Source organism: Oncorhynchus keta, chromosome 25, assembly GCF_023373465.1.
Source record: "Oncorhynchus keta strain PuntledgeMale-10-30-2019 chromosome 25, Oket_V2, whole genome shotgun sequence".
NCBI classification, from domain to species: Eukaryota; Metazoa; Chordata; class Actinopteri; order Salmoniformes; family Salmonidae; genus Oncorhynchus; species Oncorhynchus keta.
In genome coordinates this window covers 5,442,043-5,456,731 of record NC_068445.1, presented here as the reverse complement: position 1 = coordinate 5,456,731, position 14,689 = coordinate 5,442,043, and the positions used below count along the sequence as shown (strand labels likewise).

General features: G+C 42.5%; 1 protein-coding gene across 3 annotated transcripts in view; it reads right to left on the bottom strand.

Annotated features, from left to right (window-relative positions):
- LOC118358029 (ras GTPase-activating protein 1-like) overlaps positions 1-14,689 on the bottom strand; it is a 58,117-nt gene that overhangs the window by 6,723 nt on the left and 36,705 nt on the right. For all 3 annotated transcript variants that reach the window (XM_035735399.2, XM_035735400.2, XM_052478528.1), the window contains 9 exons: positions 11,331-11,483; positions 6,245-6,380; positions 5,875-5,945; positions 5,188-5,305; positions 4,891-4,922; positions 2,831-2,883; positions 831-981; positions 431-509; positions 182-305 (listed from right to left, as the gene is read on the bottom strand). In XM_035735399.2, the coding sequence (XP_035591292.1) occupies positions 182-305; positions 431-509; positions 831-981; positions 2,831-2,883; positions 4,891-4,922; positions 5,188-5,305; positions 5,875-5,945; positions 6,245-6,380; positions 11,331-11,483 (917 nt within the window). The remainder of the gene's footprint in view (positions 1-181; positions 306-430; positions 510-830; positions 982-2,830; positions 2,884-4,890; positions 4,923-5,187; positions 5,306-5,874; positions 5,946-6,244; positions 6,381-11,330; positions 11,484-14,689) is intronic.

The window sequence follows — 14,689 nt, the reverse complement described above, 5'->3', positions numbered from 1 at the left end:
CTCCCTCTCAAGTTCAGGGGGGAGTTTGCATCATATTTATTATTACACCAATCCGTGCCTTTTAAATCCATGAGGGGTGGTATACCAGTGACCACTTCAGGGAGAAGTGGGAGAGAGAGAAATGGGCTACGGTCTAGAAGATTACATTTACAGGCATTTGAGCATAAAAACATATGGGTACCTTTGTTGAATAGGAGGTAGCCTTTCTTGACAATGTTTTTGTAGAAAGCGTCTTTCGTTTTCCGTCTGATAGTGTTATAGATCTCCTTGCCGTCCACCAAGTCTGAAAGCACTTGTTCCTGTTGCTGAAATACACGAATGTCAATAAAACCCCACATCAACACCATTAAATACCTGTACATCTATAGCCGTCTCAAACTGTTATGGACAGGAGTAGCACCACAACGGAGGTTAATGGACTCAGGCTTACCTGCACTGAAACAGCATCTTTCAGGTTGTAGCCCTCCACGATCTGCTCTTTCTTATAATGCTCAATAATGTCATCAACACTGCCAGAGAGAGAACAGACAGAGCACAGCAGTTATTTCTAATGACCAGCACAAACCACCATACTCGTTCCTAACGCATCAGACTTTTATATAGTCATTTCTATATAACCTCCACTTCTATGTGGAACTGTATACCTGGATATCACCACAGCTTTATACTGTATGATTACAGGTAATGCCAAAAAGGATTTCCTGACCACATCCCACAACCAGGAAAACCTCTCGGCACTATTTACAGGCCAGGTTATTTTCTGATTCTATTAAAAGTCTTGATTCATCACTACTGCACTGGGAGACAGTACGTGCCCCTGCTACACATACCTGTTGTAGTATCTCCCCCCCATCATGTACTGATTGTTGGGTGTGGGGCATATCTTAAACCTTTGGATGTTCTCATTGGTGCGAAAAAACAGGGAGTAGTCCCCGGGTGTGTTGTCTGACGGCCGGACCAGGAAGCTGGACACTTGGCCAACTAAATAAGGGAGAGAGAAATCACATTGATTGTTGACATTGGTACTGTATGTTCCAATACTGTCAGTCAAAAGTTTGGACATCTACAAACATCTACACATTCCAGGGTTTTTATTTGACCATTTTCTACATTGTAGAATAATAGTGAAGACATCAAAACTATGAAATAACACATGGAATCATGTAGTAACCAAAACTAATCTAAATATATTTTACATTTGAGATTCTTCAAAGTAGCCACCTGTGCCTTGATGACAGCTTTGCACAACCAGATTCATGAGCTAGTCACTTGGACTGCACTTCAATTAACAGTTGTGCATTGTTGGAATTTCTTTCCTTCTTAATGCATTTGAGCCCATCAGTTGTGTTGGTATACAGAAGATGGCCATATTTGGTCAAAAGACCCAGTCCACATTATGGCAAGAACAGCTCAAATAAGCAAAGATAAAACAACAGTCCATCATTACTTTAAGGCATGAAGGTCAGTCAATACGGAACAGTTCAAGAGTTTTGACAGTTTCTTCAAGTGCAGTCGCAAAACCCATCAAGAGCTATGAAACTGGCTCTCATGAGGACCGCCACAGGAAAGGAAGATCCAAAGTTACCTCTGCAGCAGATAATAAGTTAGTTATCAGCAATTAACTGCACCTCAGATTGCAGTCCAAATAAATGCTTCAGAGTTCAAGTAACAGGCACATCTCAACCTCAACTGTTCAGAGGCGACTGAAATCAGGCCTTCATGGTCAAATTGCTGCAAAGAAACCACTTCTAAAGGACACATGTTCAGGGGCGGCAGGTAGCCTAATGGGTAGAGCGTTGGACAAGTAACTGAAAGGTTGCAAGATCGAAATCTGTCGAAATCTGAACAAGGCAGTTAACCCACTGTTCCTAGGCCATCATTGAAAATAGGAATTTGTTCTCAACTGTCTTGCCTAGTTAAATAAAGGTAAAATAAATAATATCACCAATAAGAAGAGACTTGCATAGGCCAAGAAACAATCACAAAAGGACAGTAGACCTGTGGAAATATTTCCTCTGGTCTGATGAGTCCAAAATTGAGCTCTTCGGTTCCAATCGCCGTGTTTTGGGGAGACGCAAAGTAGGTGAATGGATGATCTCTGCATGTGTGGTTTCCACCGTGAAGCATGGGGAGGTGGTGGTGTGATGGTGCTTTTCTGGTGACACTCGTCAGTGATTTATTTAGAATTCAAGGCACACTTAACAAGAAGCATGGCTACCATTGGTTTGCGCTTAGTGGGACTATCATTTGTTATTCAACAGGACAATGACCCAAAACCCACATTCAGGCAGTGTAAGGACTATTTGGCCAAGGAGAGTGATGAGTGCTGCATCAGATGGCCTGGCCTCCACAATCACCTGACCTCGATCCAACCTCAATCCAATTGAGATTTTGTGGGATGAGTTGGACTGCAGTGACGGAAAAGCAGCCAACAAGTGCTTAGCATATGTGGGATCTCCTTCAAGACTGTTGGAAAAGCATTCCAGGTGACTACCTCATGAAGCTGGTTGAGCGAATGCCAAGAGTGTTCAAAGCTGTCAAGGCAAAGGGTGGCTACTTTGAAGAAACACTTTTTTGGTTACTACATGATTCCATATGTGTTATTTCATAGTTGAGGTCTTCACTATTATTCTACAAATGTATAAAATTGTAGAAATAAACAAAACCCTTGAATGAGTAGGCATGTCCAAACTTTTGACTAGTAGTGTATATTTTAGCAACAGAAAAGGTTTGTTGATAACAGATCACAGATATGGGAGCATAATCCCATTGTACTACATTAATCGTGAGGAGAATGTCAAATCTAAAGACAGAATATAGTGCTTGCTACCTGTCATCAGCAAGTTGTAGGCCTCTTGTTTGCTGATCTTGCCGTGATACCAACTACAGAGAGGATGAGGATGGACCATTAGAGATAAAAAAAGGGAGAGAGGAGGGAAAAGAAAACCGACAGATCAATAATGTGCTGGGTTTAAAGGGGGGTTGAGGGGTTTTAGAAAGGTCAGATCAGAGTCTACGATGATGAATCACAACCTGATAGATCCTATTGGTGAACACCAAACAGCAAGTCATTCATTCTTTTTTATTGAAATTTTATTTCAATTTAGGCTAATTGACATCATTTGAGTCAATCGGAGGTGTACCTGTGGATGTATTTCAAGGCCTATCTTCAAACTCAGTGGCTCTTTGCTTGACATCATGGGAAAATCAAAAGAAATCTGGCAAGACCTCAGATAAAAAAAAAATGTAACATCCACAAGTCTGGTTCATCCTGGGCGCAATTTCCAAATGCCTGAAGGTACCACGTTTATCTGTACAAACAATAGTATGCAAGTATAAACACCATGGTACCACAGAGCAGTCATACCGCTCAGAAAGGAAACAAGTTCCGTCTCCTAGAGATGAACGTACTTTGGTGCGAAAAGTGCAAATCAATCCCAGAACAACTGCAAAAGACCTTGTGAAGATGCTGGAGGAAACCGGTACAAAAGTATCTATATCCACAGTAAAACGAGTCCTATATCAACATAATCTGAAAGGCCGCTCAGCAAGGAAGAAGCCACTGCTCCAAAACCGCCATAAAAAGGCCAGAATACGGTTTGCAACTGCACATGGGGACAAAGATTGTACTTTTTGGAGAAATGTCCTCTGGTCTGATGAAACAAAAATAGAACTGTTTGGCCATAATGACCATCGTTATGTTCGGAGGGAAAAGCGGGAGGCTTGCAAGCCGAAGAACACCATCCCAACAGTGAAGCACGGGGGAGGCAGCATCATGTTGTGGGGGTGCTTTGCTGCAGGAGGGACTGGTGCACTTCACAAAATAGATGGCATCATGAGGAAGGAAAATTATATGGATATATTGAAGCAACATCTCAAGACATCAGTCATGAAGTTAAAGCTTGGTCACAAATGAGTCTTTCAAATGGACAATGACCCCAAGCATACTTCCAAGTTGTGGCAAAATTGCTTAAGGACAACAAAGTCAAGGTACTGGAGTGGCCATCACAAAGTCCTGAACTCAATCCTATAGAAAATGTGTGGGCAGAACTGAAAAACCGTGTGCAAGTAAGGAGGCCTTACCAACCTGACTCAGTTACACCAGCTGTCAGGAGGAATGGGCCAAAATTCACCCAACTTATTGTGGGAAGCTTGTGGAAGACTACCCAACATGTTTGACCCAAGTTGAACAATTTAAAGGCAATGCTACCAAATACTAATTGAGTGTATGTAAACTTCTGACCCACTGGGAATGTGATGAAAGAAATAAAAGCTGAAATAAATCACTCTAGTATTATTCTGACATTTCAAGTTCTTAAAATAAAGTGGTGATCCTAACTGACCAAAAACAGGGAATTTTTACTGGGATTAAATGTCAGGAATTGTGAAAAACAGAGTTTAAATGTATTTGGCTAAGGTGTATGTAAACTTCCAACTTCAACTGTATGTCTGTCTTTGGGAAGCCGGCAAACAAAATGAGCACACATTTACAGCCTTACTGTGTGTTGGGTCAGAGTCACACCATTATTGTTAGAGATTCATTGAGCCGTGTAGATGCAAACATGGATTATGTCAAAGTCAGTAACGGCACATACTGTATACAGTATGCTCTCAATCAAGCTTCCCTACCCATTCGTGCACCACATGAAAACATAATTTGGCTAGAGGATAGGGTAAACATGGGTTGCGTATGTCGAGGCAGCCAGAAGGCAGGGATGTAATGAACCTCAAATGATAGGCTGTCTAAAAATATCCAAACAGCCATTTTCTGGAATTAATATCACCTATTGAGTGAATGTTTTGTGGGGGGTTGGATAATGGTGGATAATGGTGGGTATTGAGAAAAGTGTTGATGGCAACCTAAGAGGAAAAAGCCAAATCAGAACTTACACTTTGCCCTCGTGTGGGTCCTCCTCCCGTCCCTGAAAATAAGCACGAACAAATCAGTGGAGACGTAACAACAAATGAAAAAGAAAACACCTGAATAGACCCATAAAGACTCCAATTGCCAGCTGAGTAGAAAAGGTTGAGAAAATAAATGTTTAAATGGCAAACCATGACTGTCCCAAAATGCACCTTATTTCCTGTATATAGTAGTGCCCTACATAGGGAATAGTGCAATTTAGTTACGGGTTAGGGCTGATCCCAGACCTGTGCAGAGCAGACATTGTGCTGTACTCAACTCACCACCTCCTCCACCAGGTCCTCCACAATGAGGCCCTGCTCCTCCGTCCTCACGTTGGTCACCCACATCCAGCCGTCATCCAGTTCATTGTGAACGATAAACATGTCCCCTTTCAGGAAGCTAACAGACATGGAGAGAAGAAAAATAAAAACTGGGGGCAAAAAATATGTGTTACCATCTTAATGTGCTGCTACACATGAACTCACACCTGCATCTTCTGTTTCACAAAACCCACTAGAAACAGTCTTTGTTCTTCTCAATTACAATTAACTATTTAGTTATGAGATCTAAAGGCAGTGCGGACGCTTGAGGCTTTACAGCTTATTCCCGACTGAACTATTATATATATATATATATATATATATATATATATTTTACATATGGTAGTCTTTGGGTGTCGTACCAGCCATTCTCCACAAGGTGTCTCATGTAGGCTACCAAACACCTTTGTGAAGAACGATAGCATGGTTCTTTCCAGCCAGCTAAGTCTGTGCTAGCAGTGTGTCTGTTCAGACATTTTCTCAGATCTGACTATATGAAGAATAGCCAGGCTCATCTGTTCACATGCTGGTATTTGCTAAATGAAAGGGAGAGGTCTGTTTTTGTCCTATTCAGATAATGTGATCTCAAACAGGGCAAACACACACTTTCACCTTCCACAAATGTCTTACGCTTCTTGTAGGGCTTACCTGATCTCATCGGTCTCTGGCACTTTGGTGTATGGAAGAATGGCTCTCACTCTCCTCCTGTCCTCCACAGGCTACACACACGAGCACAGACAATAAAAACACAGAACTGCACATTAACCCATGCCTCCACAAAAATCTCCATATCTTCAACCCCCCTCGGAATTCCAAATTAAAAGTATTCCACCAGACACCCTCCAGGATGATTTCACAGCCTCACACCACTCATTAGCATTTTCCCTGGCTTCTCTCCTGAGAGTGGTTATGATATATGGCCTGGGGTGTAGGGGGAAGTAGATATTTCCCAGATATATTGAGTATGTGTCTAAGAAATTCTAACTTCCATTTCTACTCGAGTGCAATGAAATCTTACTTCTGGGGGTGCCACGGGCGATAGCAGCTTTTCACCTTTCAGCAGGCAAGACACGAAGCTGTAATAACCAATCAGGTCCGACAGGGACGAGAACCGCCGCCCGCCTATGTAATAATCTCCACACATGGCGATTATCCTGTAAACACACACAACACTAAGAATGATTAACTGATCAGCACAATGCATGCACAGACTGCAGAATGTATGAAAATACAAATAGGCCAAAGCTAAATTGACAGTTTGAACAATTTATCAGCAGACAACAGGTCTGCATTTGCCACAATGACCCAAAACATCAAAGAGTACAAGAGCAGAGCAGCACAGTGCTAAAATTAGGCCCAGTTGCCCTGGCATCTATGAAACAAAAGGAAAAGACATGCATTAAACCACCATGACTCATCAGATAATAGTCTTGTGTGAAATTGCTCGAGTAATGATGAAAATTACATGATTGAAGTCTTGGCGAGGCAGCGAACAGAGGGGAGCACATCTCAGTCTGACTATGCGGTAATGTAGACTAGACACCATTCAAATACATCTTCTTATGGTTTGGCTACATGTTTAACCCTGCCTTCCTAATACCAATCCACACAGGTTCCTATAAAGCAATGTTGTGAATGAGATGTCATCATTTCCTTGTATGTTATCAATCGTCTACTGAAGTGCCTGGTGTTGATCAGGTCTAGGAGGTATTGGTCATCAATGAACATCGGACCTCATTGACAGGTCTAGCAAATGCATTGGAACAAATACAGTTGAATAAGATTTAAAAAAAGTTTAAAACAGTATGCACTAGGGCTGGGAATTGCCAGGGACCTCACGATACAATATTATCACGATACTTAGGTGCCGATACAATATGTCCTGTGATTATCACGATACAGATGTGAGTCTTTCTGGGTAAGTCTAAGTGCTTTCCACACCTGGATTGTGCAACATTTTTCCATTATAATTTTCAAAATTCTTCAAGCTCTGTCAAATTGGTTGTTAATCATTGCTAGACAAGCATTTTCAGGTGTTGTCAAAGACTTTCAAGTAGATTTAAGTCAAATTGCCACTCAGGGTCTTCTTGGTAAGCAACTCCAGGATAGAGTTGGCCATGTGTTTTAGGTTATTGTGCTGAAAGGCGAATCAATCTCCCAGTGTCTGAACCAGATTTTACTCTAAGATTTTGCCTGCGCTTAGCTCCATTCGGTTTCTTTTTTATCCTGAAAACCTCCCCAGTCCTTAACGTTTATAGCAATACCCATAACATGATGCAGCCACCACTATGCTGAAAATATGGCGAGTGGTACTCAGTAATGTGTTATATTGGATTTGCCCCAAGCGTAACACTTTGTATTCTGGACTAAAAGTGAATTGCTTTGCCACATTCTTTGTAGTATTACTTTAGCGTCTTATTGCAAACAGGATGCATGTTTAGGAATATTTTTATTCTGTCCAGGCTTCCTTCTTTACACTCTGTCAATTATATTGACTTACTGTAGCAGTTTTGCACCAATCCACGCAGCTATGGATGCCTCCATCCGACAAAACGGATGTTCCGCTCCATTTCCCGGGTTACGTTTATACAAAGGTGTTTGGAGCACGCTATATCAACTCTACATTTTATTTGTCACATACACATGTGACATGTGGGTGTAGCAAAATGCTTGTGCTTCTAGTTCTGACAGTGCAGTAATATCTAACAAGTAATCTAACAAATTCACAATAACTACATCATACACAAAATGTAAGGGGACAGAATAAGAATATGTACATATAAATATATGGATGAACGATGGCCGTGCGGCATAGGCAAGATGCAATTGATGGTATGAAATACAGTATATACACATGAGATGAGTAATGTAGGATATGTAAACATTAAAGTGGCATTATATGTAAAGTGACTAGTGATACCTTTATTAAGTAAATTTATTAAAAAGTCTCTAGTGATTTAGGTCTGTATGTTGGCAGCAGCCTCTCTACATTAGTGATGGTTGTTTAACAGTCTGGTGGCCTTGAGATAGACAGAAGCTTTTTTTTTCACTCTGTCCCCACTTTGTTGCACCTGCACCGACCTCGCCTTCTGGATGATAGCGGGGTGGACAGGCGCAGTGGCTTGGGTGGTTGTTGTCCTTGATAATCTTTTTGGCCTTCCTGTTACATCGGGTGATCACCCCCGGTGATGCGTCGTGCAGACCTCACTACCCTCTAGAGACCCTTACGGTCGTGGGCGGAGCAGTTGCCGTACCAGGCGGTGATACAGTTCGACAGGATGCCCTCGACTGTGCATCTGTAATTTCTTTTGAGGGGTTTAGGTGACAAGCCAAATTTCTTCAGCCTCCTGAGGTTGAAGAGGTGCCATTACACCTTCACCACGCTGTCTATGTGGGTGGACCATTTCAGTTTGTCCGTGATGTGTACGCCAAGGAACTTGAAACTTACCACCATCTCCACTGCTGTCCCGTTGATGTGGATATGGGGATCCCTCTGCTGTTTCCTGAAGTCCACAATCATCTCCTTTGTTTTGTTGATGTTTAGTGAGGTTGTTTCCCTGGCACCACACTCCGTGTGCCCTCACCTCCTCCCTGTAGGCTGCCTGTTGGTAATCAAGCCCACTACTGTTGTGTCTGGAAACTTGATGATTGTGTTGAAGGCGTGCATGGCCACGCAGTCATGGGTGAACAGGTAGTTCAGAGAGGGGCTGAGCACGCACCCTTGTGGGGCCCCAGTGTTGAGGATCAGCGAAGTGGAGATGTTTCCTACCTGCACACAGTGTTTCCTTCCTGACGGCTGCCCGTCAGAAAGTCTAGAATCCAATTGCACATGGCAGGGTTGAGACCCAGGGCCTTGAGTTAATGATGAGCTTGGAGGGTACTATGGTGTTGAATGCTGAGCTGTAGTCCATGAACAGCATTGTTACATAGGTATTCCTCTTGTCCACATTGGATCGGGCAATGTGATGGCGATTGCATAGTCTGTGGACCTGTTGGAGCGGTGTGTAAAATGAAGTGGGTCTAGGGTGGCAGGTAAGGTGGAGGTGATATGATCTTTGACTAGTCGCTCAAAGCACTTCATGATGACAGAAGTGTGTGCTACGGAGCGAGTCATTTAGTTCAGGTATCTTTGCCTTCGTTGGTACAGGAACAATGGTGTCCATCTTGAATTTAGCGACACCAGACTTGGATAGTGAATGATTGAATATGTCCGTAAAAAACACACCAGCCAGCTAGTCTGCGCATTCTCGGATGACGCGGGTAAGGATGCCGTCTGGGCCAGCAGCCTTGCAAAGGTTAAAACGTTTAAATGTCTTACTTACGTCGGCCCCTACCTCTTCTCCTCTGTGCCCGACGTGAGTAAGATATTCAAACGTGTTAACATTTGCAAGGCTGCTGGTCCAGACAGTATCCCTAGCCGCGTCATTGTCTGAGGCTTCCCGGAACATTTTCCAGTCTAAGTGATCAAAAGAATCTTGAAGCATGGATTCCGATTGGTCAGACCAACGTTGAATGGTTCTAGTCACAGGTACATCCTGTTTGAGTTTCTGTCTATAGGACTGTACGAGCAAGACTGAGTCGTGGTCGGATTTGCCGAAGGGAGAATGGGGAGGGCATTGTATGCATTGCAGAATTTAGAGTAGCAGTGATCCAGTGTTTTGCTTGAGCAGGTACCACAGTCAACGTGCTGGTAGAATTTAGGTAGCCTTGTTCTCAAATGAACTAATTAGCACAGGTGGTCGGCTCATCTTCCGTCTGTTTTCCATAAACAAGTGCTGTAACATGGAGATATGGCCGTGTGGGAACACTAACCCTAACCGTTTTAAGGTGTGTATCAATTTAATTTCTTACTGAAATGAAAGATAAGATCCAAAACCGTACATGCAAGCGATGCATGTTAATGTTCAGACAGAGTGTCAGGGGATCTTAAAACTGCCCCTTACAGAAGACACCTTTGTCCAATGACTTAATGTGTAATTTAATGGAACTGAGTCATGATTAAGGCTGTTGTGATCACAGAATTGTCAGACAGTGATTGTTAAGCAAATAACTGGTCAGTCTCAAGGTAATTGACCATTAATTAACAAACATATTTAGCATCTCCCAGCTTCCACACATAGGCTTTTTAAAATGACTTTTTGGCTAATAAATCCATTTTAAAAAGCCCAATATATCCATTTTAAAAAGACCAATAAATCCATTTTAAAAAGCCCAATAAATCCATGTAATATAGCCTACACCCTCCCAATAAATCCATTATTTATTATAGACAGGTCTAAAGAAGACAAAGACAATGTAGTCTATTTCAGAAGAAAAGAATAGCATACTCCGAGTTGTCCTTATGTGGCTATGCCAAATAGATAGTTAATTTAGCAGACAATATTTTTTTTAACGAGTAACTATGATTTGAAAAAGTCACAAAAAAAGGCATTGTTTCATGTGCTGGGCATCATTCACAAGAGATAATATATCATTCACAAGTGAAAGGCTAATATTGTCACCCATTTGACTATTCTTGATTTAAATCTGATCTTTACATATACTAAATAATGTGTGACATTTGTTTCAATTTAGAATGGACCATTATCATGCACCTGTATCGAAACAGGGGCACTTAAGTAGCGAATGGCAGAAACTTTTGCCCACGGTTTATTGTCATGCCAGCCAGGTAGGCTATACTCCTGTTTTAAATATAAGCATTTCACTTAATATTAGGAAAGTTGAGAAATAAACATAGGCCTTGTCTTTTTATTAGCAGACATCACCATGTTTTCTTCCACAATTGCATAGCCTATAGAAATGTTGCACAACATGAGCTCATGGGCTCTCGTGAACTGTTTGATTACATTTGCATTGATGTCAGATTGATTAGAGGGACAATAGCGTGCCGAGTACCAGGCAGTTAGCAAGTTTGGTCGGCTACTAATGGCAAATCAGCAGCATCAGAGCTTAGAGAATTGCCGTGACTAAACGGTCATGTGGAATTTGACTGCCTTTATGACTCATGACTGCCGGTGTGGAGGTAATATGGTCACCGAAACAGCCCTATTCATGATCAAGTGTTTATATGCTCAGTGTCTCTCTCGGTCTGTTTGGGTACTGACCTGAAGTGGTTGACCACACTGGTCATGCTGAGAAAGGACAGGACAAAGGAGCCGGGCCGGCGGTCACTCTCCCTGATGAGGTAGCTGCCGGGGGTCCTGGCCTGCCGCAACCGCTCCTCAGCAATGGTCCGGTCCAGCTTCCCATGGTACCACCTGACACACACAGACAGGGAGGGAAAGCTAGTTAGCCTCGGGTGACTAGACCTGCATTTACATTATATTGGACTCCGTTGGTTTTTTCCCTCTCGGGAAAACGTTGTCAACACGAAGACTATGAGATCTATTTAGCGTACCATCCGAGAGGATTCCAGGAGGGAGTGACATGTGCACAGTTACACACAAACAAGGTCTTCATGTAGGCTTGTTACACGGCATGACATTATTCAAACACACTTCAGCCTAATAGCCATGCAAGTTCAAATTTGGTTCACATCGTAAACACTATGAATAATTAAAATCACTGAATTGATGAATAAATATGTTGGGGTCATAAATAAAATAGCCTACTTCCCTCATTCACCCAAACACCCACTCCCTTGTTCGCCCATTATTTTAGGCTACTCCATTTCAGTCAAATTAACTATCACTACTCGACTATTCACTAGTTCTCAAATCAACCACTCTGTTTGTCAGACTTGTTCCCTCACATGCATAGACTCAATGGACATTACACACGTTTGTTCATTCGTTCATTCAAGCTGCAATATTTAACTTTCTGGGTAACCTGGCTAAATTCGCATAGAAATGCGAGTTATAGATCTGTCATGCTCATTGAAAGCGAGTCTAAGAAGCAGTAGATCTGTTGTACGTGCAATATTTCTATGCTTCCCGGTCTTAAGTTTTGTTTTAGTCTTACTTTTGGGTTTTGTACACCAGCTTCAAACAGCTGAAAATACAATATTTTTGGATATGTAAAAACAACAAATTCACAGCGATTTAGATGGTACAACGATTCTCTACACTATACTGAAATTAGGCATACGATTCCAATTTTAGCAACCAGGAAATGGCGGAGCGATTTCTACATAGTGCATATTTAACACTCATTCATAATAATACACCGATTTTTGGGGGACGGATTCAAATAGCCTACTGCTAAAAAATTACGTTGTAGTCCTAGTAGGCTGAGTCTTGACTGGGAGTGCTGTGGGCTTGACTTGAATAAAATAAAAACTGCGGGTGTGAGCAAAACATTACATTGATATCTTCTGAAATATTAAGCCAGTAAGAAACCGCATTTTAAGATTTTACCCTTTAGTGTACCTAGAGAGCATTCACTCTAAAACAGGCGAGAGGAGAGTGGAACGGAGCGCAAATGCTAAAAGCTTTTTAAGCTTCCACCTCACCATTAAAACCAGGCGGATTTTTTAATTAAACAGTAGCTTTTCGAACAACACTGGTTAAAATTTTAGCAGGTGGGAGTGGGGGGTGTACTCGCTGGCCCAGATTTGGGCTAGCGACCTCAGGACAGGGGGCCTGGGGAGGCGGGATGCATGAGGTGCTGCAGTAGCTCTTTTCACACAGGACGTTAAGGGCTCCCATCTGGCTTTGAAGAGCAAGGGTCTGCACTTGTAAAATAATAATGAGAATGTGAAGTCTGTGGTGTGGAGGCAGGCGTGCTGTGAAGGAGGAAATGGGCCAGTGGAGCTCCTTGGAGGGGGTCAGGGGACTGGCTAAAGGATTTGTGTGATTGAGAGAGTATTGAGGAGGACAGATGTGAGAAGTGAGTGTGTGATTGAGAGAAGCGCTAAGGAGTGGGGCCTTATGACTTAAAGAATGATTGAGAGCAGTGAGTACAAGTGTATCTGTGTGTGGACTACGCTTAATATGTAGCTTACGGGTGGAGTGCATGAGAATAAACTAGGTGTGTGAAGTGAGAATAGGCTAATGGTGTACATGTGACACCCAAGCCAGGGCCATTTCAAAGCAGTTTTCAGCAGTAGGCTTATGTGAGGATTTAAGGTCCAGAGTGTAGTACCTATAAGAGAGGTCAATCAGTGGCTGTCAGAGGTAGTGAAATAGATATGTTGGTCAAGATGTGGTTAAATTACATGTCATCGAGGAAGTTGACGTTTAAAACATTGAACATTTTGCCCTCAACTACTGATGGCAGGGCCGGCTCCCAGTTACAGAAAAGCAGACATCCCTGTGGCATAGGCCTTGATGGGCAAGGGGTTGGGGGAAGGCACAGGCAGAAGGGGGCCTTCTCCTCCCACCTCAGACAGTGTTGCTGCTGAATTGGATGTTCGTTCTCTCTCCCAGGAAAACCTGGACTCTGTCAGTTAGAGCTTTGCTGACATAGCGTCTTCCCAACACTTCTGCCTCTCACGTAAAGGGGTATTTTTGTTGTTTTGGAACATACATTATGTGCCTGATTGAAAAGTCGGGTTTGTCAAGTGTCTAAGTAGCCTAGGCCTACTGCAATTTCGAACTCTGAAAGTACTGAAGAAATTGCATCAAATATATCTGTCCAGTATAGAGAACCATATTAGGCTACATTCACCCAACGTTTGCTTGCAGCAAATAAACGACACCAGCCTGTATAGGGAACTCACATATTACCTGCGCCGTGAGATGTGTGCATAGTAGGCCTAGGTGACTTAAGACAGTGGGGGTCCATCCTGAGGCAGCAGAGAGAGCGCTGTGCACTTATGGGCTTCCTTATTAAACCTTCCAGTAAGGTTGGGGGTCAAAGCCCTGTTCTATAGAAGGTCCACAGTAAACAGTGTGCAGATTTACACTGAGTCAAGTGGAAACACTAAGGCAGCAGAAGATGAGTTCCATGCAGAGAAACTCCTCCAGGCTGTGTTTGTCTTCCGGAGCTCAGGTGTACTGCCTGCTATGGGTTAGACAGATGTCCAGGTATAGGCTACTGTATCAACTGATGGGCTAAATCATATTGCAACTGCATCTGAGTGAATTCATTTCGCCTAGATCAGAACTGTCAATAGCTGTTGGTCACTATGATGTCTGATAGAGGATGTGAGTCTAGCTGTGAACGTTTCTTGGCTCATACTGTATTCTTGCATATATTCGAAAACTGCAGATGTGATTTTACTGAATCATATGAGATGTTTGTCATATTTAATTGCGCCACCTGTCATAAGTGTTCCAACCCCACCATGTCTGAAAACGCTTGTGTGTGCGCAAGTTAATGAACTGCAGTGAGATAAATATTCCACCGACCTATGTGCAATATCCCTAACCAGCTAAAAGTTACTCAACAAGCTACTGCACACAATAACTTTAAAAGCAACAAAAACATGGCAACCAAACGAGATGTCTTATCAACATTAAAATAAGTTGAAGGCTACGAGCAACGCAGTCCTCACTAATGTACGAGCTTATTTTCAATAGGC